The sequence below is a fragment of the Pseudopodoces humilis genome, chromosome 1, assembly GCF_049639895.1.
Source record: "Pseudopodoces humilis isolate 2021_Gansu_Grassland_sample_001 chromosome 1, ASM4963989v1, whole genome shotgun sequence".
Classification (NCBI taxonomy): domain Eukaryota; kingdom Metazoa; phylum Chordata; class Aves; order Passeriformes; family Paridae; genus Pseudopodoces; species Pseudopodoces humilis.
The window spans coordinates 18730935-18756624 of record NC_142200.1 but is presented as its reverse complement, the minus strand read 5'-3'; the positions used below and the strand labels follow the sequence as shown (position 1 = coordinate 18756624).

At 35.9% G+C, this 25690-nt stretch overlaps 1 protein-coding gene across 2 annotated transcripts in view; it reads left to right on the top strand.

Moving 5' to 3' along the window:
• The window catches only part of ZFPM2 (zinc finger protein, FOG family member 2), a 305705-nt gene that overhangs the window by 47057 nt on the left and 232958 nt on the right, over nucleotides 1-25690 (top strand). Inside the window, exons 2-3 of one of the 2 annotated variants that reach the window (XM_014253741.2) lie at nucleotides 9283-9441; nucleotides 24818-24919. In XM_014253741.2, coding sequence (XP_014109216.1) covers nucleotides 9283-9441; nucleotides 24818-24919 — 261 coding nt within the window. The remainder of the gene's footprint in view (nucleotides 1-9282; nucleotides 9442-24817; nucleotides 24920-25690) is intronic. The other variant, XM_014253745.2, reaches the window with a different exon arrangement.

Genomic DNA, 25690 nt, shown 5'->3' with positions numbered 1-25690 from the left:
TACTAGAGATTGGGCTGTCTTCAGGGGCTTCTTTTTTCTGTAGTATTCTCTGTTCCACTTATATAAGCAAAAGACAGGGAGGAAAAAAGCAATAGTAATTTAAAGAGAAATAGTAACTGGAGAGGGAAGTCATGGGTTCACTACTGATTTCTGGACCTAAGAAGTTCAGATTCCTTTTTTCTACTTTTTTGATTTAATTGCATGATGATGTAAATAGATGAGAGACCAGTTTCCATCTGAGGAAATGCAGCTAGAAACAAAAGATGAACAGGAATAATCTGCAGCTACATACAAACTTAGCAAATATTAAATAAACAGAAGAAAAAAGCCCCCTTTATTTTCTACAGTAGTGTAGTGTGTCTTTGCTGGATGAGAAAAATGTGAGTATTTTGTCTTGAAACTGAGGATGTAAAATTACAGTGAGTAATGAGTATGTATTCCTCTGATCCCTTAATGTACTTGATGTGAGGTTCCTCTTTCATCGTAGCTAACATGCTGGCCATTAAATACACTGCAGCAGCATCATTAGTGGCTTCAAAGTGCTTCTACTTGCATCACATTTTTCCCTCCAGCAGGTGAGTGAGAACAGTGATTAGCAAATACCAGTATGTGTCACTCACTACACAAGTGATTGCCAGTGAAGTCCTGTGCTTGGGGTAAGGGCAGCACTGGCGTTGGAAGCAGAGTGAACTTTTGCTGCCTTCATGGTTCTGAAAAGCTTTCAGCTCCAAATATCACTTGGCTGTGTGTAAGATAAAATTCATCCTATTTGGGGTTTGATGTTGGAGACTGCTTTGCTGTAGCAGTATGTGGAGATGGAGATGGGCTGTAGAGCAAGGTGTCCTGAGTCACGGGCAGTGTGATACCTGCATGGCTGAGATTCCAAAAGGTGAGATTAGGACATGGAAAGAAAGCCCTTTTACCAGTATCACAGTTTGCTGTGACTGGAGGAAAGGATTCACTGAAAATTTCTGGATCCCAAAACCTCAGAGGATTTCCCTGGACTGTTTAAAGCAGCATACCCTAGATACTGTATGGTAGGTGTTGGTGTAGATTGGCTGGTGTAGATGTGTCTATTCCCTGTTCTCTTAGGTTGAGTTTAAAAAAAACAAAACCCTCTGGTACTACAGCAAGCTAGAGTCTGGGTATTGTTCTAAAATTGCACCTTTAATTTTTATCTACTTAGTTGTAAGATCCAAGATGAGAGATTTTTCTTTATTAGAAGGGTGAATATCAAATCTTAAAATGCTTTACATGTAAAAAACAATATGAACATCTTAAGAAAAGAAGTTATACCCTTTTTTTCTTTTTCCATTTAATTTTAGGGAAGGACACAGAATTAACAAGCCATCTTCTTACACAAGTGGTGCTTTCTTTTTCAGTTGTTTTTTTTAAGCCTAGAAGTTTAAACATTATCATCATACTTATCTAGCTAAAACAATACACTAGAACTGGATAATATTTTCATCAAAAGGAGCTGTGTATCATGGGGCAAATGATATTGCCAGTATTTTGAATCAGATTACCAGTAGTTTCAAAATTTGTTCTGTAAAATTTAGCAGATAGGAATCATACAGAAATAAATGATGGGTTGAAAAATGACAAAATACATCATAATTCAGGGAAAAATGCTTCAGGGATAATATTTCTGTGTAAGGAAGCAAGAAACCTTCCTTGTTTACTCATTTAAATTTAAGAAAACCGATGATAAACTACCATTGTAAAATTATTCCTAACATGAGAAGTTATCTAAAAGGATCACAAATGCCTCTTTGAGAGCTTTATGTCCAGCTTGCTGTTTGCTTTGTAGGCTTTAGTTAAAAATTCCCTTCAGGAGAATTGGAAACTGGTGCACTCTGGTACTCTGGTAGTGTGTGTTGCTGCTGTGATTTTTGTAGGGTGAGTCACAATACTCATCTTGTCCCTTTTGTTCTTCTCTTTCTCCCCTTGTATCACCAGAAACACACAGAACAGCATCTGCTGTGGAGCATCTTCTGTGCAGCTGTTACAAGTGTAGGTAGAATTAAGACATGTATTTTGGCATGAGCCCCTGCTTGAAAACTGAGGTCTGATATTTAACTACAAAGGTCTTGCAGTTCATGTTCTGTGTGCACTTGGACACTATTTTTTGAAATTAATGTCTCCCTAAGCATATTTTCAATGGTTCCTTTTTCATCATTTCACTTTTATTGATTGGAAATATTCTGGCCTTGGCTCTAAGAGCAAACTGACCATGGGCACTGTCAATTTTGTTGTGGCCTCTTGGATAATGGCAAGAGAAAAGAAGACAAGAGGATAAATGAAAGTGAAGTTCCAAATTACTGGAACATTTAAAGGTCTTTCAAAAGTTCATATACAAGCACAGTTAATGCTGTCATGCACCAAAGTGCCAAAGGACCTAGCAGTGGAGAATATTAATCTACTTTAATAAAATCAAAGGGTTCATTTTTTTTTTTTTTGTAAAGAAATAATTTGAATAAAATTTGACCCTTTCTACAATAGTCTGTGGGTCAAATTGAACCTACTATTAAAATTCTCTAATATCTTTCATGTATTACCATTTCAAAACTCAATTTAAATATTCACAGAGCTCCTTTTTTAATAAACTTAACAAAATTCAGGTAATTTCCTTCAACTTTCTTGATTGAAGGAAGGCAGTAGGTACAGATATAAAAAGATGTACAGCTACAAGCAAAACCTGAAATCAATTATATATAAGAAATAACATAACACATGGAAAGAAATTAATCAAAAGGAAAAAATTCTGCTATATGATTTTCTTGGTCTGCTACCTGCAGGCAAGGAACGTAAATGAAAAAAAAAAAAAATCAGCATTCTTCTTACAGATAAGGGGAAAATTAATAAAAATGTTTCCTTCCTACCAGATCCCCTGATGCAAGTTACGTTAAAAGTGAGTGGCTGCAGGAAGAACTTACGTGTTTAAAAATAACTTTCTTTTCCTACAGAAATATACTTTCGTACCTTTTTCTTGCTGTTAAGCTCAATTACATCAGGTTGGTATAGATTTATAGTGTCCAAAAAGCATTTCTTTTCCTTTCTCTCTATTAAGTTCCTCACTGAATCATGGTCATAAAGTTTCTCCCATTTTGGAAGTGAGAAGTGGTTCATTCTGCTTGGATGCCCCTATGAAGATGTAAGGAATCACAAATTGGAGCAATCTTCCGATCTGGTCAAAAGTTCTGAAGTTCAGCCAATTTGCTAAACAGACTGGAGAGGTTCAATGTGCACAGGCAGCACTGCATCTCTTAAGTACAGCTCAAAATGTAATAGGAATTACAGAAATAATTTAGTTAAGATAAATAACGAATAAACTCAATGTACTGAAGAGGATGGAGAAGTCTCTAAGGAAGTTGGGTATGGGAAACTTCCCAAGACAAAGAGAACTCTGAATTATTGTATGGTGTCTTCACTTCCATTACCGTATTTAAAATGAAGTAAATTGAACCCCCTCTTGTATTTTTAGTATTCCTGACTGAATTTTTAGAAACAAATTCCCTCCAATGTGAATTAATAGGAAGTGTTTGACTGCTGCTTGTCTTATGTAATTGTTTCTACTTAGAAGGAAATGTTCATGTTGAAACAGCAGATAAATGGATTGATTTTTTTGAAGCTTTTCCCTCTATAATCAGGGAGCATCACATACCTAGGTCTTATCATAAGCTAAGGATAATCTGTATGTGGCAGCATGTTTTCCTAGGAAATACTGAATGGATCCCACAGAACATGCAAAATGTCTGATGTTGATCCAGTGAATTTCAGGCTTCTGATTTATTGAAGTTGTTACTATTTAATGCTGCTACTACTAATTATACTCATTAACCTCTCCCCAGCCACTCACTGTCAAGTATTGTAGGCTTTCTGAGGCATGCTTAATTTGTTAAGAGCACTGATTTATGTTGCTGCTGTGGGAATGTAGGAGAATGTTGGTAGGTGAGAAGGAAGCTAACCACTTCACATTTTCATGAGGTAATTATTTCAGTGATACTTTTCTGCTATAGGATACATGCATTTTAAGTGCAAAACACTGGACAGGAAAGCATATGAAGCACGTGCTTAATTTGAGCATGCATTAAAGTGGTTTCATTAGGGTGAAGTCTGATGAATTTGACTATGAGAAATTATTACAGAAATTACCCATTTAATGTTATTGAATTTCAATTATTTCATTACAGTTATAGTACCATAACACTGGAGTCAAGCATTGATGTATCAGGACTAATGTGCTCAAAGGGTTCGATGCTCAAATTTGTGTTAAGAGGAGTGTTTATTGTAGCAGAAGTGTCTCTTGTTAAGTGAGTGTAAATCCTTTTCTGATGGTCATTCATTCTCACACTCTTATGTGTTATTAAAACTATTGCAGTGCTGATTTTGTTTTGTTAAATGTGGCCTGTCCTTTTAAGTGCTGAGGTAGCATCTGTTACTCACTGTGTTGGGATTGTCACTTAGTAGCTATCTTTGTGTGCTTGCATCTCTATGTTTGCATTTACATTACAGTATATGATATTTTAGGAATATTTATTTATTTAGCATTTAATAATAGTGCTAAAAAATACGTCCTTGAATGCCTGCAAATCTGGTACAAATTAGGGAGCACAGTTCAAATTTCCCCACACAGTGCTGGCAAGTGGCCTCAATCAGAAGTAATTTTCTCCATGAAGGCACATGCAGCTCACTCTTCAGCCTCTCCTCAGTGGATACTGTTATTTGTATCAAATTCTATGTGGTGGTTTCTCAAAGTGGACTACTGTGTCCACTAAGCCATACAGATTTCTACCCCACGTTGACTATTTCATTGCTGTCACTAGTTGTACTGTTTTCTACTGTGTCTTGTTTATCTCTGCCGTTTGCAAAAAGAGTTGAGATTTGTGTTCATATCAATACTCATGGAGTAAGTACTGAGTAAGCAAACTGCTCAACCCCTCTAAATCCTCTGTTGTACACAACATGATTATTTGTTCATTTTATAAAGGAAAAAGTTTTTTTCAGGGCTTCGTGCAAAATACAGAATGAGTTAATAGAGACTTAATTTGTCTCAAATTAAAGTACCCCCATTTAAGATTAGAAATTGGGGTTTTACCTAGTGTGATTGGGAATCCTTAACTATTCATCATTATCTAGCTAATCTGAAGTATTTCAGAATCACCTCTCCTTATATTGCATCATGTTCTTTTACAAACTGCTAATAGGAAAAGAATTGCTAAAATGAGAAGACAAACATCTATACTATCTCTGGAATTAACTAGTCATCTAAATTCTTAAACTGCTTAAGTTTGAAATTTTACTGCTTTAATTATTAAAGAGTCTAATCATATCTCAGAGCTGTTTGTTGTCAGATCACTCTGACACACAGGTGAATTTCAGTAGTAGCAATTTTTGGATTTTCATTGCTCTGTCATTATGGCTACTGGCTTTAAAGTCATAATCAGCAGTTATTAAAGGATTTTTCAGCAGAACAGGATGGGACCTTAAACCTGGTCCAGTTGAAATAAAAGTAGACATAGTGCATGTTGTGCCACAAGTACTTAATAACATGATTAGTTTAAGTAATGGGAGTAATACTATTGAATCAAATCAACGGTTTAAAAGAAATGCAGAAGGTAAAGCATGATGCTAAAGTAACTGATTGACCTATATTTGGACTGTTGAAGGTAATATATCAATATAGTAACAACTGGGGGGAAAAAGCACTATCACAGAAAACAGTCGAAAGAAACTCTATTGTTTTAAAACACATTTATTTTTGTCTGTATGACCCAGTAGTTTTAAGTATTTTAAATCAGGTAAGAAGATGCAGTAGCTTTTGTGCAGGTTTTTCCCTAGATAGGAGCTAGTCAGTGTTGATAACCTACCTATAAGTCTTTGAACCAGATAAATTCTTAGTTCTCTAGCTGATATAATTTACTGGTAGCAGCTAGAGGTTTTTGCTGGCATATGACCAACTCAGGCAAACATAATCCTGCATAGTTAATGTTTTTGCATTTGTCAAGAATATTTAGTTCCATATACTCTTTATTGTGAGATTCTGAAAATGTATTTTTATTTATTGTCTGTTTATGTGTAAGTAATTAGATAAAGTAGTCAAGAACAGAGAATTTACTCTATTTATATTTCCTTGTAATGGCTTTGGATTTTAGTGTTTAACCCACTCTGTGTTTGAGTGGTAATTAAATATGGCCACAGAAATCATCCATTTTGAGTTCCCATGAAACTAGCAATTAAGAAATACCTAATTTTTGATCTTCTTCTTGGGAGTTGGTTTTAGTTAAGTTATTCTTAAAGGAGTTTCTTTAGTTATCAGTTACAATATACCAGCTCTGGGCATGAGCTGAATGTATTTTGACATTTAAAAAATGAAAGACAGCTCAACATGCGTAAGACAGAATTTGTCCCAAAGATCAGGTTGTAGATGGTGAATTGGACAAGGCAGCAGCCGCCTGAAACCTAGAAAAATATTTATGCATGGATCCTCCAGCATCAGCAATTGCCATTGCTGGTGTTGGGGCACAGGCTCTGATGCCAGCCCCTGTTAGGTAAAGCTCTGTATTCCTGGATAAACTCCCCTGGGTTTGGTACATGGGCTGCACGTGCAAGGCAAAGCCTGGTGTAGATGCATGCACACCTCTGATCTCCTTGGGATGTCACAGCGTTTATATTTCTATTTGCAAATGCTTGGCCTTGTAACTTTAGGAGATGTTACATACCTGTTCGTACATAGGATATATCTATAGTAGCATTAGTCAGTATTTTTTTTAGTGTAAGATTGATTTAAAAAATAAAGTCCTGGCCTGCAAAATGACAGGGGTTTGAATCAGCGCTGTGGAGCTGGTGTGTACATTGTATTTCTTCTCCTTTCTTGGAAAGAGTGTCAATGGAAATTATAAGGTGTGTTTCCATGACTGCTGCAAATGAAAGCATAGCAACTGAATTTCTGTTCTTTTCCTAATTAACATACAGTGATGATTAGCTTGCTGATTACGTATTGGTGACCTGATCAAACAAACTGGTTTAACATCTAGGAACAGACCTAAATGTCATGTATACATGCCAATTGGATTACTTGCAGGTGAATTGCTTTTGCTGTATTTTGTAAGACACATTGCAAAAGTCAATAACAAAGAGCTATTAATTCAGCAGGAAATAGACTTTCACTGAAAATGCTGGCTGAATTTTAAATTTTTTCCTCAGATTTAAAATACTTGTGAAATTTATTAAGCTTATAGGTGTACTTGAAGTGATGCAAAATATGGTGTTAATACATTTTTATGTGTGTCAAAAAATTATGTTTCCCTAAAATAGCCTATTTTTTCCTAGTTTATTTATCCAGGTGTTACTAGGAGTACACACCAGTAAATGGCTCTACAGGCAATGTCAGCTTTTAATAATAAAATGAAATTTGAGTAGTATTTCTGATAATTTGTGCAGAACCCCTTGTGCTTTCCTTTCATGAGCCTGGACACAAGTAAGGTGCCTGGAGTGCCCATGTTGAGCTGCAGCAGCGTGTGCTTGTGCTTTGTTCTCTGTTCTGTACAGTGCCATAGCCACTCTTCATTCCCTGTGCATATGCAGTTGCTGGATTTTTTCCCAGCATGGCTGGAAGGTGCAATTAACAGTAATGGATACTTTGATAGTGAGAATCTTTATTTCTTCAGCCATAATAATAGCCCCTTATTTTAGGAGCTATATTGTTGAATGACAGCTACTGTTGGTGAGTATGTGTCTACAAAAGTGGGCTCATTTGGTCAGATTCTCAGCTGGCACAGAGAGTCATATTTCCATGAAAGATAGTAAGCTATATTAATTTATGGAATCCCAGCTGGGAATCTCAATCAATTTCAATAAAAAGTAACCATCATATTCATCTGAAGCAAGAATTACACAACCTAGCCTAAAGTGAATTTTGCTGTTTTAATAAATGTAGGTAGTCGCTGGTTCGTAATAAATTACTTAAAATTAGAGTGTAGTCAATATTTGATTTCTTTAAAAATTTATTCCTTCCTTTTCACTGAACACAACAGAATCATTTATGTATTGTATCTCAGCATGATAGATTATATAGGAATAGTGTATTTAATACTGTAAAACTATCATATAAATACAAATCACATTTTTTTTCATTAGCTAGCTCGCTTTCATTTTGAAGAAGAAATACTCAGTCAATTATAAATGAGGCTGTGCTTTCATTGGAGAGTGAAATACGTAATTTTTTTCAAGCCTCAACCATGTATAATGAAATCTCTCTTTTGAAATCCAGTCTTAAGATGGATTTTGAAACATACTGACATTTAATAAAATCTTTGTTAAATTAAAATATGTTCAGTTATTTCAAATCTCTATTTAAATCTAGGGTGAAATTCTACATCCTGCACAAGAGATGTCTTTAGCAAATAGTTGCTGTTAACAAATGATTTTGAAGTGCGTGTATATAAGAAAGATTTTAATTTTTGCGTATATTCTAATTGGTGACCTTGGTGTTACGTGTTATAATCTGTCTGGTGCTGTGTCTTTGAGAGGATCTGTAGCAGTAATATCTCTAGGTAACTAGAAGAAAAGTCAAAGACCTCAGACTACCATTTCAAATTCAAACTCATGCCCTGTTACTGTAACTAGCTTAAGTTTTTTAGCCCTGGGTGGCTGTTTACCAGGACATCTTTTTGGTCTCTGAGAAATGAATAAATAATCTCTTGGGTCCTGTCCATTGACTGGGAATCTGTTAAATAGTCTGGCATTAGTGATCATGGATACCATCAGGGGCTGGTTGAAGCAAAATAGCAGAATAAGCTGAAGTTTGTGCTGTCAAAACCTTTGTAGTATTTCACTGTTGCCAGTACATTTAATTTTATTAACAAAGCTTGCAAAGGAACATTTTGAGTGCTGTAATTCAGCATCAAAAACAATCACTAGCAAACAAGAGAAAGCTCTTCACTGTTTATGTCGTTTTACAAATACAGCTTTGATTTCAGCTGTTAAAACTGTCTGTGTTTAATAGTAGAGCCCAATGAATAATGAAAAACCCCCATGCGTGAGTATTATTAATACATATTATTAATGACAGTTTGCATATTCTGATTTGAAGTTATCAGGAAAAGTCACTTTCAATTTCAATTTCCATAAAATGGTGTTTGTCCAATTCTAATAAATGCTGAACACAGCTGTGAAAGGAAAAAAACTAGCTAAAGAATGCCAGTTAAAAGTTCTCTGAGGTTTTATTTCACATTGTCCTGTTAGATGGTTTTGCCACAGTGTCCCTGATTCTTTTTTAAGGGCCCCTTGAAGATGCCACTGAGGATGAAGAAGAAGAGTGCCTGTCTGAGGAAAATGATACTATCTCAAAAGAAGACTTTCCATTGGAGGAAAGCTTTTCTGCAGAGTTTGAGCCTGAAAATCTGAGCTGTGAAGAAGTGGAATACTTTTGTAATAAAGGTAATCATTGTAGCCAGCCTCTTGAGAGAATACTGTCCAAATTTTGTCCAATTGGTCAAAGAGTTTTTTTTTGGTTTAAAATGTACAAAAAGCCCTATCAATGCTACCTTAAAAACAGGAAAATGAGTCACTTGTGAAATTAAGCCTGGTAAGGGATAAATATTTAAGTATGTTGAAGGACACTTCAGGGACATGAATCATCTTGCCATAATGTTTTCCTCCAAGTGTTATTTTCTACATATTTAACTGTAGAGAACAGGCCCCAGAAGTCAATTATTATCAGATCTGAAGCTAGCAATGCAGCATGTCTGTTCATTGCTTCCCTGCCTAGGAAACATGGCTAGGAAAACAGATTGCATCTGTAGATTCTTGGATTAAAATAGAGCTTATTACAGAATTTATTGTGCACAGTAGAAAACTAGTGATTTGTGAAAGAATAACTTCTGAAGTTGCAAACACCTTTTTGGTGCACTTGTTACTTGGGAATTACTGAAGACTGAGGTATTTTAACATGAGACTCGCCAATTCATTCTTACCAGTTCTGTCTGCAAGGTTGTGCTGCTTCCCAGTCAGCTGGCAGACAAACACACTATTGTTATTTAGAACATTAAATAACCTTCTTCCTGTCAGATATCCACTTGATTGCTTTATTATTTGTCTTCTGCAGGTAAGGATGCCTATCAAATAGCTGAAATTGTTGTGGTGGTGTTCTGTTAGTCCACAAGTCCCTCGGGCATTTGGATGTTGATGGTTTCTCTGTCTTTCTGTTCTTTCCTGGACATTGACATATATTTTCTCTTGATAACTTGATGCGCTTCTGGTTTTGTATTATTTTCATCTGTCTTGGACAAAGTCAAATAAATCTGTTGGACGAGTCAAGTGTTCTGACTGCAGAGTATTAGTCCTTCCTAGAGAGTCTTCAGTGACAAAGGCATTACAATGTATTTTCTGTATATCCTAGTAAGTCACCCTAAGATATCAAAACAGTCTAATCCATAGTTTGGAGTTCAGCATCTACAAATCTTATTGTGGGGAGAGACCAGATTATCAATAGATTCTTTACAAGCAGGAAGAATTTAGTACTACTACAAATGTGGTGTGAACAAATACCACAATTACTTTGTGTTCACTGGTTCACATGCCTTTTGGACACCATTTTCCTTAGCTGGAAAAAAGCACTCATCCTGTTATTGGCAGTACTAAATAAATATTGAAACCACTATCTACATAATTGTTATACTGGTGTCTCTTGAATTTCTCATGTCAGCAGTGGAATACTATGTCCCACTATTAGTTCATATCATATCAGTTTGATTTAGTTATCTCTCTGTATTTCTAACTGCATTTCCAGGACTTACCAGTGGAAAGTGTGGTTTTAGATTAAATCAAGAAAAAAAATTATTAAAAAAAAAATAGCAATCAATATTGCAAATTTACACTGAATTTCAATTTATCTTAGATCCACCCTTTAAATAAACACATCTTTGAGGGAAATCACTGAATCCAGGATGTTGTATTAAAGAAGATCAGGCATCAAATGGGAATACATTTAAATATGAATTTTGATTATCTTGATTATATGTTTTATTAAGGACATCTGCTGATTCTTCAGGCTAAGTACCTTCTGACTTCCCAGCAGTTTGTGTGTTGTAGTTACAAAAGAATCTTAAGTCTCTCCAGTGCAATTGCTGCGGAAGAAGAGTTGAAAAGGAGATTTCTAAGGATCAAGGGGAACATAAAATTTGTAATCTACCTCCAGCTGAGGCACTGTGACAAAAAGTCCCACTTTGAAGCAAATTGGGAATCTCCCTGGAAAAGGATGGAATGGGAGACTGGAAATGTGCTGGGTTTTTATTAATGTCTTGACTTCTGTTGAATGTCCAACTTCTTCAGGGTCACATCTTAAATGTCATTAGCATGAGGCCGCCTATGTTTTCTTGAAGATAAACCCTAAGAAGAAAAAACTAATCTGGAAAGCAAATAAATTTCTTTTGTGTTCTTTTCTTAGTGGAAGGGTTTGTGACTCTATTATATAGTAAATATAAAAAATTAGACTAATTCTCATTTTTTTTATGAATCTGTTAAGAATTCATAGCCTTTTGTTTTTCTTTGTAGAGCTTCAGTATTGAAATTAAAAGATAGTATGAGAAATAAGCTTTTCTTTTTTTACTAGAAATACTTTTTTAACATCATGAGTGAAAAGTCATCATGAAAATGAAAAAACATGAAAGTGAGATGTGTACCAAATAAGTTAGAGAACAAATAAAGGCAATCTAATTTCTGTTTTGGAGGCCTGACTTTTGATTTTTCTTCTGCTCTTTGACAGTATTGGCAGCCTGTAAATCATAAGTATTTCCAGATAAGGGAAAAGTAAGTGTAGATCTGTGTTTTCTCATGCAACAGGTTGCCTTTTTACAGAAATATATCAGAACTGGCATGGGAATCCATTATGCTGTCTCTGAATTCTGCCCTTGCTAGCATGGACCATTAATGGTTTTAGAAAGTAAAGGTGTTTTCTTGGATATAAATTTTATGTGTCCTGTCTCCCTATTTCCCTCCCCTGGGGTTTCTTCCCAGCTGACCCAGAACAAGAGGACAAATGAGTAGCGGGGCTTCCTGCAAGAATCAAGAGGCATGGGGAACAAGTGACACAGCTGTTGGGGAGGAGGTGTTTGTGAGGCTTCATCCATGGTATGTTTTTTATACTTACCCAGCTCTGTAAATTCAACTGCCACCTTAAAACCAGGGGCTTTTTGCTATACAAACTAGGTACTGAAGGCAAAAAATTTACTGAGGTCACAATTCATTTTGAGGAATGAGAATAGAGAACTTATAGGTTCACAACTTGGTAACTTTGGCTTCTTGAAGAGATTTTCTGGTCAAGCTGTGCCTGATGGTATTGTAAGCAGAGAGCAGTCCCTTACTGTCTAAATTGCAAACAGAAACCTTTATAAAGCCATACTTGTCATTTCCATCTTATTAATTTAGGTTTGTGAGATAGATACAGCAGAATAGTTGCCAGAATAAGAAGGTGAAGGCGAAAGCCTCTGCAAAGTGTGAAGCAAATTAATCACGTTGATTGAGCTACATGTCATTTTACAACTTCTCCATTTTCAAAATTTTGACTCTCCACTATTACTTTTCCCTTCTCCTTTTGCTCACTAATGGCTTTTATGACAAGGAATCTGGAAAGTTCCTCCTCTCCCACACTTCTGCAGTACCACAAAATTAACTGCTGCATGTGGATATTTATTCCTATGTGGTCTAAGTGAAGAATTGAACAATGATTAAAGCTGAAATAGGAATTACCAACCTACTATTTGTCAGGGATTCCTTTAAGCTTCCAGCTCTGTTTTTTTTAACCTTTTGGATGAAGAGCTTCATAATTGATGGCAGTTAAGTTTGATTTGTTTGCAGTTTTGACAGTGAGATTAGGAGAAAAGGAGTATTTTGGAAATAGGATAGTGGTGTTCTATTACAAATCTGCGCTGATGTCTATGTTTGAAGTAGAAACAAAAACTTTGTATAAGGTAGCCTTGATGATAGTGCATTGCATTTTGGTGGTTTGAAAACCACCTTGAAAACTGCTGTTTATTTTTAGTTACTACAAATGGGTGTACAGCCAATAAAGAGGGTATCTGATGATGCTGTCCACACAAAGACTTTATTAGCTGGAATTTCCCTTGCTGAATATTTTTTTAATCAGTGGGCGTCTGGAATCAGAGTCTGTTTCAGATTAAGAATAATTCAGATTAAGTTCAGATGTAGAAAATTTATTACTAAATGTCAGTATTTCAACAGTCTGTGTATGGAGAAGATAGCCTGTCTCCCATGAAGAACAGGGATAAGGCTGGATTTGGGAGCTAGGGGATAAGACATAAAGATTAAATTTTGTCTACTGCAGGTTGGAATAACAAAGTAATGTGATGCTAAAAGAGGTGAGAAGAAGTATGCTAATAATTGCAGAAGGGCAGATAGAAGCGGGGGAAAACAACAATAATACAAAGGCCAAGTTGAAGGCGATGGGGTGAAAATCAGTTTTAAATCAAGATTATTTGTGAGGTGAAGTAGTTTATAGTTAGTTTTCTAGTCTCTGATTGCTGTCATCTTGCCTAGATATCCTCAGGAAAAATAAAAATAAAGTTCTTGTCTGTTACTTGGAAAGTTTGCTATGCTCATATGCTGACATGTTTTACTCACTGTAAACAGGAAGGAGAATAGGAGCCTTGGTGGCTTTTGATAGTGGTGGTAACTGGCTAAACAAACTACATTTTCTTGTGACCTTCCTAGCAGAAGTGTTCAATGAGGGTTTAACTTTCAAAGGAAAATTATCTTAAGCAATATGAGAGATCATTTGAGATTAGTAGATAGTTAAGTAGCTGTGTTCACAGAAGGAAAGAGGCAAGAGAAGAAAATGGAGGAGGTTTATAATAAAAAGAGCAAATGTTGGACTGTTGCCAGAAGAAGGAGGCAAATGAAGGAATGTCCATATCTGATAATTAGGGGAAAAAGGCAGGTTCATTTCTTGCTGCTTGCCAAGACCATTGTGTCAAATTCTCCTGTTCATTGCTTGTAGTATGACTATTGCGCTTGTTCCTCGAGTTTTAGGTGTTCCATGGTTACTTCATCCCATGGCAGCATTGGCACCAGCCCTCAGTGGAAGGAGATTCAGTGGCCTTAAACTCCTGGTGGCAGAAGCAAGTGGCTTCTGCTTCCCAATGTTAACTCTGCTTCAGTTGATGACATAGGGTGATAGGGAGGATACATGAGGTGGGATGGAGAGTGATTGTTTCAGGATGCAGGGATTTTATGATCTGTAGCACACACTGCTATGTATGTCTGCAGCAATGTGTGTTTGCAGCTGGTTGAGTGGTTCGGGTTCCTGATACATTGGTTATCTTTATTTGTGGGGGAAGAGGAAAATGAGGGGAATCCAGTGCAGTTAGAAACTCACATACAGTTCTAAGTCAGCAAGAAGGAAACACGGGGAATAAATGGCTGGCATAGTGGGTCTATACCTTGTTCTATATTCTCATATTGTTCTTGGGCAGGAAGAGATGTTCCAAACCTGAACTAAGTTTTCTGTTCATGTACATGTAGTCATGCTCATGTACGTTGTTACTAGCCTGCCAGACCAGCTTGGAACTGGATTTTTTTATATTAAACCATGTGACCTGATTGTGCAGCCAGGCTTGGGATTCAGAGAAACAGCTGCAGTGTGAATCCTCATACAAGAAAGCACATATAAAGCTAAGTTTGTCCGTGTATTAATCTATCCCTTCATACTTCATGAGTAAAGCTATCGTGCTACCATCTATAATAACACCCTGAAAGTGATTTCTGTGTGTCCCTTTTTCCTCTGGAGTATGACTTTGTGTCTGTGTGTATGCCTGTGTGCAAATGTGTAAATATTCCTTGCTTCTTTCATGTACGCATGTAATGACTAACAATATGCTTGCTATTTTCTGTTTCTGGATTAAACAGTAGATTTATGCCTTCTTTTCTTTATTTTCTCCCCATGTTTTCATCGATTTTTTTTTTTCCTTTTCAGTAATGCATTTCGTGACAAATTTCTACCACTTCTGCTACAGCAAGTGGAAGTAGGATCAGCAGAAGGCAGCTATACCATAATCACTTTTAGCTCAATAAGGAGATCTTTACAGGCAACTTTGTTCTTATTTCTTAACGGGATTAAGAAGCTCAGCTCTTTAAATTCTTGCATATAACACTGACATTTTGAGGGTGTGTTTGGACCAAGGAGTTCAAAGAGAAGGAATAAAAAAGAAAAGCCAATATGACTTTGTTTTTTACCTTGCTGCAGGAGCAGTTTGTGCAAATCGCCTATAAGCTTATTGACCTGAATCTTTGACTCCTTGTTTTCTCTGGATTTGGCTGGAGTGTAGACACTGATAGAGCACTGATAGAGGTGATTGCACAGCCCTCGGCTTTGCGTCGCACCAGACACCCCCCTCCCTGCACCTGACATTATCTTTCCCTGGCAATACTTCTGTTCTGTTGGAGCCCATATTCCTTCAAAATTTTTAGATTATTTTAATTCATTGCATTTTATTTATGTAGACTTTCTGACTAAATGAAGGATACATTCATTATTTTTGGTAATCAGAGACAGAAGAGGGCATCTATGTGTTTACTTCTCCTAAGAGAACTAGAATATGCATAAGAGCTCACAGCCCTACTCCTTCCAAGAATGCAATATTTACCTCTTACTGGCTTGTCTGCATGTTTGTGACACTGTTGGATTCTTGTATTCCCCAGAGGAAGGGTTCCCTTATGTTCATCTGTATCACATTCAACTGAAACAACTTTAGAAGACAAGGCTGAGGGACCTCACCACTCTCTACCAGCACCTGACAGGAGGCTGTAGTGAGGTGGGGTTCAGTCTCTTCTGCCATGCCTGCAGTGAGAGGATGAGAGAAAATGGCCTTAAATTGGCACAGGGGAGGTTCAGATTAAGTATTAGAAAAACATTTTTCACTGTCAGGCATTAGGGTGGTGAGGCACTAGAATAGATTGCCCAGGGAAGTGGTGGAGTCAGCATCTTTGGAAGTTTTGAAGAGGTGTCTGGATCTGGCTCTGGGTGATGGGGTTTAGGGGTTAGTGATGGTGCTGGGTGGACAGCTGGACCTGATGAACCCTGGTCCCTTCCAACCCTGACGATTCTATGATTCTAATCTGCTGTACTTCTTGTTGTATGCTTGTTTGTATGGACAAAAAAAGGAAGGGACTTCTCTGATAACAGCCTTTGAACAATGCTAAGTCAGAATTAGATTGATCCTAGCAGGATAAAAGGAGATCTTTTTCATCTGAACATCAGCATTTGCCTTGTGCTTTACCTCTTATGGTTTCTCATTCTTTACTGCTACTGGAGCTCAGAGGACCACCTGTTTTCTTTCTAGAAGAGAAAAGAGATATCTGAAAAGGTTGAAGTGATTTTTTTTTTTTTGTAATTTTTTTTCACCATTCACTAAAGAGTATGTTAAGGCTTCCAGAATAAAAAGTACAAGATTGTCTATTCTGTACTTTGTTTTATTTGCTGCTAACCCATGTTTAAACCTGACAGGCCATATTGTCAGTCCAGCTTAAATTTATGTAGGTATTAAAATCAACTTTAGTTAGATTAAAAATTGACCTAAGTTAAACAAGCAAACCCTTCTTCTAATCAAGACATTAAACGCTCATCAAACAGAAAATTGTATCTCAAAAAGAAACTAGAAATCTATGTTTCAAGAAATAAATACATAGATCCAAATGGAAAACATTATTTTAACTGTACAGAATTAAAAAGTGCAAGAAACACTTAAACAGCTTACTCAAATTTAAGCAGTTTATCAAAGCAACTCCAGTCTTTTCAGTCAGCACATTTTGGTTTTCTTAAGAACAATGAAATTCTGCATTCTATCTCAGCTAGGGATAGAATTCACGAAGGGATTATTTGGTTACAACAAGTAGTGTAATGTCCTCTTTCTAGAAAGTCACAAAACTTGAACTTGGATTGACTTAAATCTGAGGTCAAATTTGACAGAATATGAATTGCAAATTAATAAGGGTAATCTTCTTTAAAACATGAAATGCACAAATGACAAATTTCACCACATGTTCTTAGTTCATGTGTACTGTACATCTGTAATGAAGGTCCATTTTGTCTCTTTTTTGTCTTATTTGGTGGCCTTGATACAAAAATTCCGAATGTGTTTGAAGAGTTCTAAGATGTGGCTGAAAAAATTCTTGTCAGCCCAGGTCCAAAAAGCAGACTTGCTCACAGGTTGTACACTATATTTGTATATTTGCTGTGATTTACCTCTGAAAGGATCAGTAAAAATAAGCAAAGCACATTCCTCATTTATGTCATCATTGGATAAATATGGACAAGAAAAATATTACTACTGGATAGAGAAAAAGAAACACGTATTTTTGACTGCTCAGTCTTTTTTCTTGGGTTTGACTCACAGAAGCCTAGACTGGTTTTGAAATCGTGTAATGTAACATGTATCTGGGAACACACCTGTAATGATAGGCAATTGGCTGCTTTTGATATTGAACCATCTCAAGGGTTGATTATTTCAAATTAAAACATCCAGTTGTTTTCAACAAAGTAAATTAAGGTTGAACTGTGTAGGAACAGGTACCTATTGATGTTATTTATGTAGTCATGTCTGAAAGTGACATAAAAACTGGATTTGAATATGATAATGATTTTAGCTGCAAAGTATAAAACAGTATGTTCTTGGTTGGATGAAGAATTCTTACAGGAGATTGAATATTTCTGCAGTAGGGATGGAACAGAATTGTTACATAAATTGGAATATGAACTTGCAGAAGAGCCTTTAGACTTAGAATTTGACACTTGTTAGAATTTCTCTGAAATAATCTCTCTGTTCTGCTGCAGGCTGGTTTAGAATCTCATGGCTTGTTGATTTCCATTGAAATCATTTTTGAAAATTATATTAAGCAATAGTCTTTATTTGTGGCATGTAAATATCTTTTAAAATGTGCTTCTGCTGCTTTTCTAATCAAGTGCTTAGAGCTATGTAGTTTGAACCCTAGGCTAGTACTTGCATATATCTAAGAGTTCTTGTATTTGAAGTTTTAATGGGGAAAGATTGAAAAGATGTGAGACTTTTTTTCCTTTTTTTAAAACTGGCAGAAGCTCTTGAGTAGCCAGTACATCTGAATGATGCTCATTTGTAGCACAGGTGTTTAGAGTTTCTGCCTAAAAATTTATATATATATATATGTATATATATATATATATATATATATATAACCTATTACTAAAAAGAAAGTCAGGAATACAATGTAGAGAACACTTTCACTGTTCTGCAGAAAATACATTTGAATGAATGATCCTTGTCTTGAAAGGACTTCAAAAGCAAACAGTGGCGATAATGAGAACATATCAAACATGTAGAGAAAGAAGAAGGCCAGACTCAGTCTAGATGAATGTGCTGCACAGCAGTGTCTTTTCCCAGGAGAAAAGTGCTGTAGCTGAAATGGTTAGAAATAATTGACACTGCTTTTTAACATGATCACTGTGCTGAGATGTAATGTGTCAAGATGTCATTTCATTAAACAAAGTGGTGGTTTTAATAGGAACTAAAATCGTTTCATACCTCTATTTTGGACAGCTAACGGCTTGCACATGTGTGGGACTTGCCAACACTTGAATATTCACAGACTGATCCTAAAAATTAGGGAAAGAGACAACGCATTGTTTCTGAGAATTGCTGGACAAATAATTCTAGGAGTGCTTAGGGAAAATGGAAACATACAGTTATTTCAAATGAGGTTTATCCCAGGAGAAATTATGATTGTTAATCAGCATGACAGAAAACAATAATTGCTTCCAAAGAAGCAAAGTATTGAGGTGATTAATATAATCTGAAGTAAAATGCAGTGGATTAACTTGTTCAAGTGCCGATTTCTTTCAGGTACGTTACCAAATCAATCATCTGAGGGCCAGAGTTTGCTCATATTTTCTGTTTTGTAGAGTAGGGTGTCTCAGTTGATTTTTATGGGCTCCACTGAAATTATTTCTGATATCAGATGAATTGATAACAGTCTGATAGTGGTAGCATCAGATCTCTTCCTCTGTGTCTCTGTCCTTGCAAGGCTTGTAGTGTAAACCCATTTGCATGGCCCTGTACTCACTGTAGTTGTTTGTCTTGTCCTCATATTATTTGGCAAATATGACAAAGTGTGGAAACATCCCTCCCATATTACTTAGTATCTTTAGTCTCACAGTTCCATTACCATTCCAAAAGCTTACATAATTATCTTTTGCATTATTTTATACTCAGAATGATTTATTTCTGCTGAAACCTGTATTGCCATTACAATTATAGTTAAATATATACATAGAATACTTTAAAAAGAGGTAATCCACAGGGTTAGTTAAGGCCTGTTAGATGTCATTTGTATTCTTAAGAATAGTGTGTGCTGCTAAAAAGTAAGTTACATTGAATGAATTAAGTATTTGTATTTTAAGTTGTATATGGTTTATTTCAAAGTTACTGAGTGTGGCTTTTGAAGAGAGGTTCCTGGCAACAATCCTCAGCTTACAGTGTGTTTCTTAGGATTCAAGGGCAGGATTATCAGTGTGTGTAAGCTCTGTTACTGGTTGCAGGCACTGAGATAAAGCGAGTAACAAAGGACAGTTTTTGATTGCTGATCTATAGTTTCTGAAGCTCTGGCATCTAGTTCATTAGTCTCAGAATCCTTGTTTGGTTGGATCTAGAATTACTGCCACTGCAGACTGTGGCAGGAAGGGGGAAGCCCCCTCCCCCTTCACAGCCAGTCACACTGGTCTGTCACCATCCATGAGGTTGTGTCCTTGCCAAATGAAAACCCACAGCAAGTGACTCCCCAAGTCTTTACATTGCATCTATTTTCTCTTTTGGCAATACAGAGCGCTACAGGCTTTGCAACACTTTATTTCTGAACTGATTTATTGTAATTGAGAAGTGATGTTTCACTCTGAACAGCTGTATGAGGATGTTAACAATTTAAGTTTACATTTGTGCTTCCAAGAAGAGGGAGAACAAACTGAATTTCAAACTTTTATTGTTCTCTCACTTTCATAGAAGCTGCTTTTTGTGACTTACAGTCCTTCACCCAAAGCTATTTTGTCTGATGATAAAGTCATGTATGTATGAAGCTTGCACGTTTTTCATCTCTTTTGTGACCTTATCTTTTGTGAGTGGCTTCTGTGAAGGTATCCTAACTATAGGAAGCACCTGGTAAACATACGTGATATCTATGCCGTGATAAGCAGTTGCGAACAAGAAAGCAGATCTGTCAGTTCTGAACTGTTCATTGTTAAAAATACTTTGTTGATTTAGCTGATTGCAAAATGCATTATAGAGTGCCTAACAGCAGCTATAACATTCCCAGTCAAGAAAGTTCAATAGTTATATTGTATGAGACTTTTTGTAAGAGCCTAATACTGATAGGAACAACATGGATTAAAACAGCAGGCTTGAGAAGAACTGCTAACCCATGTGCTTCTATAAAATACCACAACTACTTGTGGTACAAGCTGATTAAGTACAAATTGGGAAGTCTTTAATTTGTTAAAAAGATTAAAGTGAAATTACTTGTTAATATTCAAGTCTCTCTTTTCCTGCTTGTCAATGTTGTCAGAGAAGTTGGAGTTCTCTCTCATGTTTCTGGTAGTATGTCTCTTTTACAGTCTTTAGATTTCCTGACCAGCTCTACCACCTCGAATTACAGTGAGTTGTCTGTTGGATAAACATTAGGCTATTTAAACCACATTAAAATCTTGAACTGTTTTTGAAGACAACAGAAACAGTCAATGCTGGGAAGAAATTATAAGGTCAAGATGAAAATTCTATCCACATTACACACTGAAGTTGTTTGAATAAGACTGGGTTGTTTTTTTTCTTTTTAGTTATGCAGTATTTTGTGTATTCAGCATTTCAGCATAAGTCAGATTTGTTTTCCCCAACTTTAGCTGACTAAAGATAGGTTCCTAGTCTAAGCTGTGTGTTTAAGAGGATGATTCATTTCAGCTCTCTCAGACACCAAGAGGGGTCTAGATTCATCCTAGAATAGGATGAATCACTCAGGAGGTTTTGTTCTTCCCTGCCCATAGGAATGTCTACGTAAGCAGTCCGGACTACCTTAACTTTCAGGCATCTAAGGCTAGAGGTGATGAGTTCTGCCAAATGTGTAACTTTAATACCAAGTATAGAGAAGTAGTGGAAATTCCAGTAGATTTACTTGACTCATTACTGAACATAGTTTATGGTATAATATGAGTATTTTTCATGCAACAGTCATTTAAAGGAGAGAATTCACTTACCAGGCTTGGTTGCTAAGAAGCAACTGCTTAAACCTGCTTAAACAAAAGCAGGTTTTGGTTCATTTTAGAGTACTTACACCACTCTTTGGTGTTGATGGGAAAAAGTTATTTACCCTTTAACTTAAATACAAAGTGTAATTGAGCAGCAAAGTAAACAAAAAGTGTGAGAAAATCCAAAATAATGGGATTAGAAAGGAATCAACAGGTTAGTAGCAAATGGCTAGTATATATAGGCAAAAAGGACATGATTGGACTTGGAAGAAAGAAATAATTAATGTCCTGGATCCAGTTAAATGTCTACACCTGTAAACTGAAGAAAAATGTAATCAGTTCTAAAATGAATATTGAAAAATAGTCTTAATGAGAGTGAAAAGTAGTCAGTGACTGAACAGAAAGAGTAAACAATGGAAAGAAAATAAATTCTGAGAGGAAATAAACTCCTTTGTGCTAAACAAATGCTAGCTGCTAAAATAGTTTTAAGTATGGGGAAAGAAAAGAAAAAAAGCTTGAGAGATGTGCTTTCTTGTCAGCTCTTCTGCTAAGCCTCCTTTTGGCTTTTTAAAGTTGCAGTGTCTCGGACCAAATGTGTTGTCTTGGTTGCCCATTTCAATCTGACCTTGATGCTCAGCTGAGCCTGGGATAGACTTCACTCCCTGATGGATTCGGAAATTGACAGTAATGTACCATTTGTTGGTTTCACAAGTAGATTGGAGTCATGTGGGGGAGCAGGAGAAATCAGTGTGGTGATATTTCAGGTGTGTAATGCATGCACTTGGCAGTTGGGAATAGTAGAAAATATCAATGAAAATAATTAAGAATACTTGTAGATGCAGAGCAAAGTTTTCCTTAATGTAAATTCTACACATTTTATTTACTCTCTTTGCACAAGACATGCATCAATTAATTAAAACTTGACTGTGAAAACCAAACTATACTTCATGAAACACAGAAAACACAAGTTAATGGAAAGTTAAGTCATGTGCTAGCATACATTTTCAGATTTTTCCTCATCTTCCAAGTACTTAATTACTGTGTACTATAGTTTTTGTACCTTAGCAGTTGTTCTGTCCTTTTGCTTTTCATCCCAATATTTTCACTTACCTTTGTCCTCTTTTAGTTCTAATAGTTTCACTTGTTTATGTTCTGGTTAGTTGCACTGACTGGAAGAATGCTGAAATTTGCAAGCTAAAACCAGGTTGGCATATATTATAACCTGGGAGAAAGTAGTATTTTGGAGGTTAAATTTCCCAATTATCTGTGCTTCTTTTCTGTCTAAAAGAATAACTATCTCTAGATTACACTGTTGTTGTTCTGATTTAGTACATACAGCTCTGTTACATACAGTGGAAGAAAAACATTTGCATTCTATACAAAGAACATTCTAAGAACTGTGTTACTTACATACCTTGAGTTAGAAAACAAGAATTGCCCTTGTTGTGAAGTGCTTTCCAACATTTTAGAGAGAACTGGAGTTGATCATGCCAGGTCTGAACTTAGGAAAAATTTATTTTGTGTCTCTTCAATGAAAGACAAATTTTTGCTGCTTTAAGTTGCTATGAATATAGAAAAATGGAGGTAAAATTGTCCAGCAGGTTCTTCAGTCCGCCCAAAGAAAGCAGAGATCTGATTACTACAAAGAAACTATACAAATGCTAATTCAAAATAGGCCAGTTGCTTAAAACCAAATAATTGCTAAAACTGCATAGCAGAAACTTGATAGCTTTTTCAGCACATGAGTACATTTAGGACTTTCTTCTGAAAAGTGATGTCAGATTGAGCTGAAGCATGTGAACTTCAAATGGCTGGCTATAGTTATACAGTCAATTTAAAACAAAAATTATACTAGGTATTTGTGTTGTATTCAAGTTTTACTTTACACACTACAAGTGCATATGAATATTCTGGACTATGTTTTTAGTACCACAAGTTCACTGAACTATAGTTTTGTAATCAAACTCTGGAGTGATTATAGTATTGTGTTTGTGTGAGTAGTAGTTTCTTAGACTTCATATTTGAAAAGCTGTGTTTTATGAATGCAAGGAAGAATGTATTATTACGAGACATTACATGTGCACATGAAGTTAATACTTTATAGTGTTTGTATATAATCATGTACTTGAAAACTCTGGGTCACAATCTTATCTGGTATAAATATAGCTCCAGTGATAACGTATGGGGATCTGGCATAGTTTGTTGTAATCACATTTCTTTACCTATGTTGCTAATTAAAGCTTTTGTTATCATGAGTGGGGAAAAAATTAAAAGTTACTGCTTAATTGCTGTGCTTTTTGCTCCTTCTTGGTCTCCTGTTGTTAAATCAACAAAGGGTCTGATTTTTCAGTTTGTAAAATACACGGTATTTGTTTTTCTAGTGCTGTCACTTTTTTGTGGGAGATCATTTTTTAACAAGTGTCCTTCAAGTGTGATACAAAAAATTAAACCGTAATCAATCCTATTTGACTGAAGTGGTTAATTGCGTAGATTTGCTTTTTTCTTTCAGTTTTTCTTAGTGTCTTCCCATGCATGAGTTTCTTGAGTAGGTTAATATTAAAAAAAAAAAAAAAAAATTAAAAAAAAATCTACAAATGAGTAAAATCCAAACCTGGAAAAGCCTTTAGAGATGTAACTTAATGTGTTACTGTGGCCAGACTGTTTTGTGTTCATACCTGAACCTCTCATCTTCAGTATAGTTTTCATAGTGGTTGTTTCAAAGTACTTTGGCATGGAGCTTGCCTGGTTTATTTGTTTACCTGAAATAACTGCACTTTCAACAAGCAGTTCTTCAAATAAAAATTAAATGGTCATCTCCAAAAATTTGACCTTATCATAACTCTCTGTGTGTCTTGTATATGACCTTGCAGTGGGTAGCAACAGAAGGCAGATGGACTTTTTCAGGTACTTCTGGATGATGAAAATCCGAAAATTTATCAGAGATGTATTATTTCTTTAAATAAAGCTTTATAGGGAGAAAATTACTTTAGGGACCTGCTGGTATATTATAACTTTAAGGGCAAATTCCTTAAATGCTGAAATACTATGGATTAGCTTTTCACTAGTTGTGTGAAAAAGCAAAATGTTTAGTGGACCATGTTTTTGTTCTGCGTGTCATTTATCTGCAGTGCATAAGAAACACTGAGGTGTCAATTCAAGAAAACCAATAGCTGAAAAGTTCCTGGGGGTTCACAAGCTGATTTCTGTCTCTCCTTTGTACATACAGACTCGGTGACTTTATGTGCCTTGGTTAACACAATTAGGTGCAAGTTGTGATTCTGTTTTTTAAGCATATGGAGTAAACAGTTTTCCAAGATTTTCTCTGCGTGGAACGGGAAGTACTGGATACTCAGGGCTTCTTTGAGTCGGTGGGAACTCGTGAATGTTTATGTGTCTAATTTTTTTTTTTTCATTTTCTCTCTCTTCATAGATACACGTATGTTTTCACTTAGTCATGTAAGCAGTTGTTTGAGTATTACGGGAGCTTTGCTTAAAAGTCACTATTGGAATATGTGAATACGGTATTTTTTTATGGTTTTTCAGGCAATGAAGAAGGCATCCAGGAGGCAGCAGAATCTGATGGTGATGCAAGGTCAGAGAAACCAGGGCAGCTTGCTGTGGAGACTGAAGATTGGGATGGGCCAGGTAGGGAAAAACAACTGAAAGCCAAGAGAAATTCCTTGAACTAGACTACAATATTTGTTCATTTCATTATTTTAGTAGATTGTTATGCTTTACTTTTATTTGTAGTAGCCTGTCTCTTTTATGATCCTTTGGGTTCCAGGATATTGGGAGGTAAGTACTATGATGAAATTCTTGAGTAAAAAAATGGCTTTTGTTATACTACTTTGTAAATTGTTCAACATAAAATATCTTGTGTACTTGTTTGATGTAAAGGAAGATTTTATTGCTGCTTAGAATTTTAGGATTAAAATTTCTCCATAAGTTCTTTCTTCCGTGGTTGGATTAAGGGAGAAGCACTTCTCTGTTCTCTGAAGTCAGAAGACCACCCAGATGGTTTGGTCTCTTCTCAAGCTTTATGCCAACATTTAGCAACATGTTTAGCTTAAAAAATATGTATGATGTCTACTAACATTTTCAAGGAGCTTTTTTTACCTGTTTGAACCTGATAGAAATAATTTAGCACACCTGGTCATTGGTTTCAGTGGAAGGAGAAACTCAGACTGCAGTCAATGGAGCGTTAGAACTTCATATTAAAACAGTATTTCAAGGTAACATTTTCTGCTATGTAAGTGAAGATGGTGCAAGCATAACATTGCTAAGATGTAATGGTAATATGGCAATACTTTCAAGTATCTGTTCAATATAAATATGTAAAACCTCTCTTGTACTGTAAAAGTACCTAAGGCAAAGGGGTAAATTGTATTTCTCAATTAGGCAATTCTGCAGTTGAAT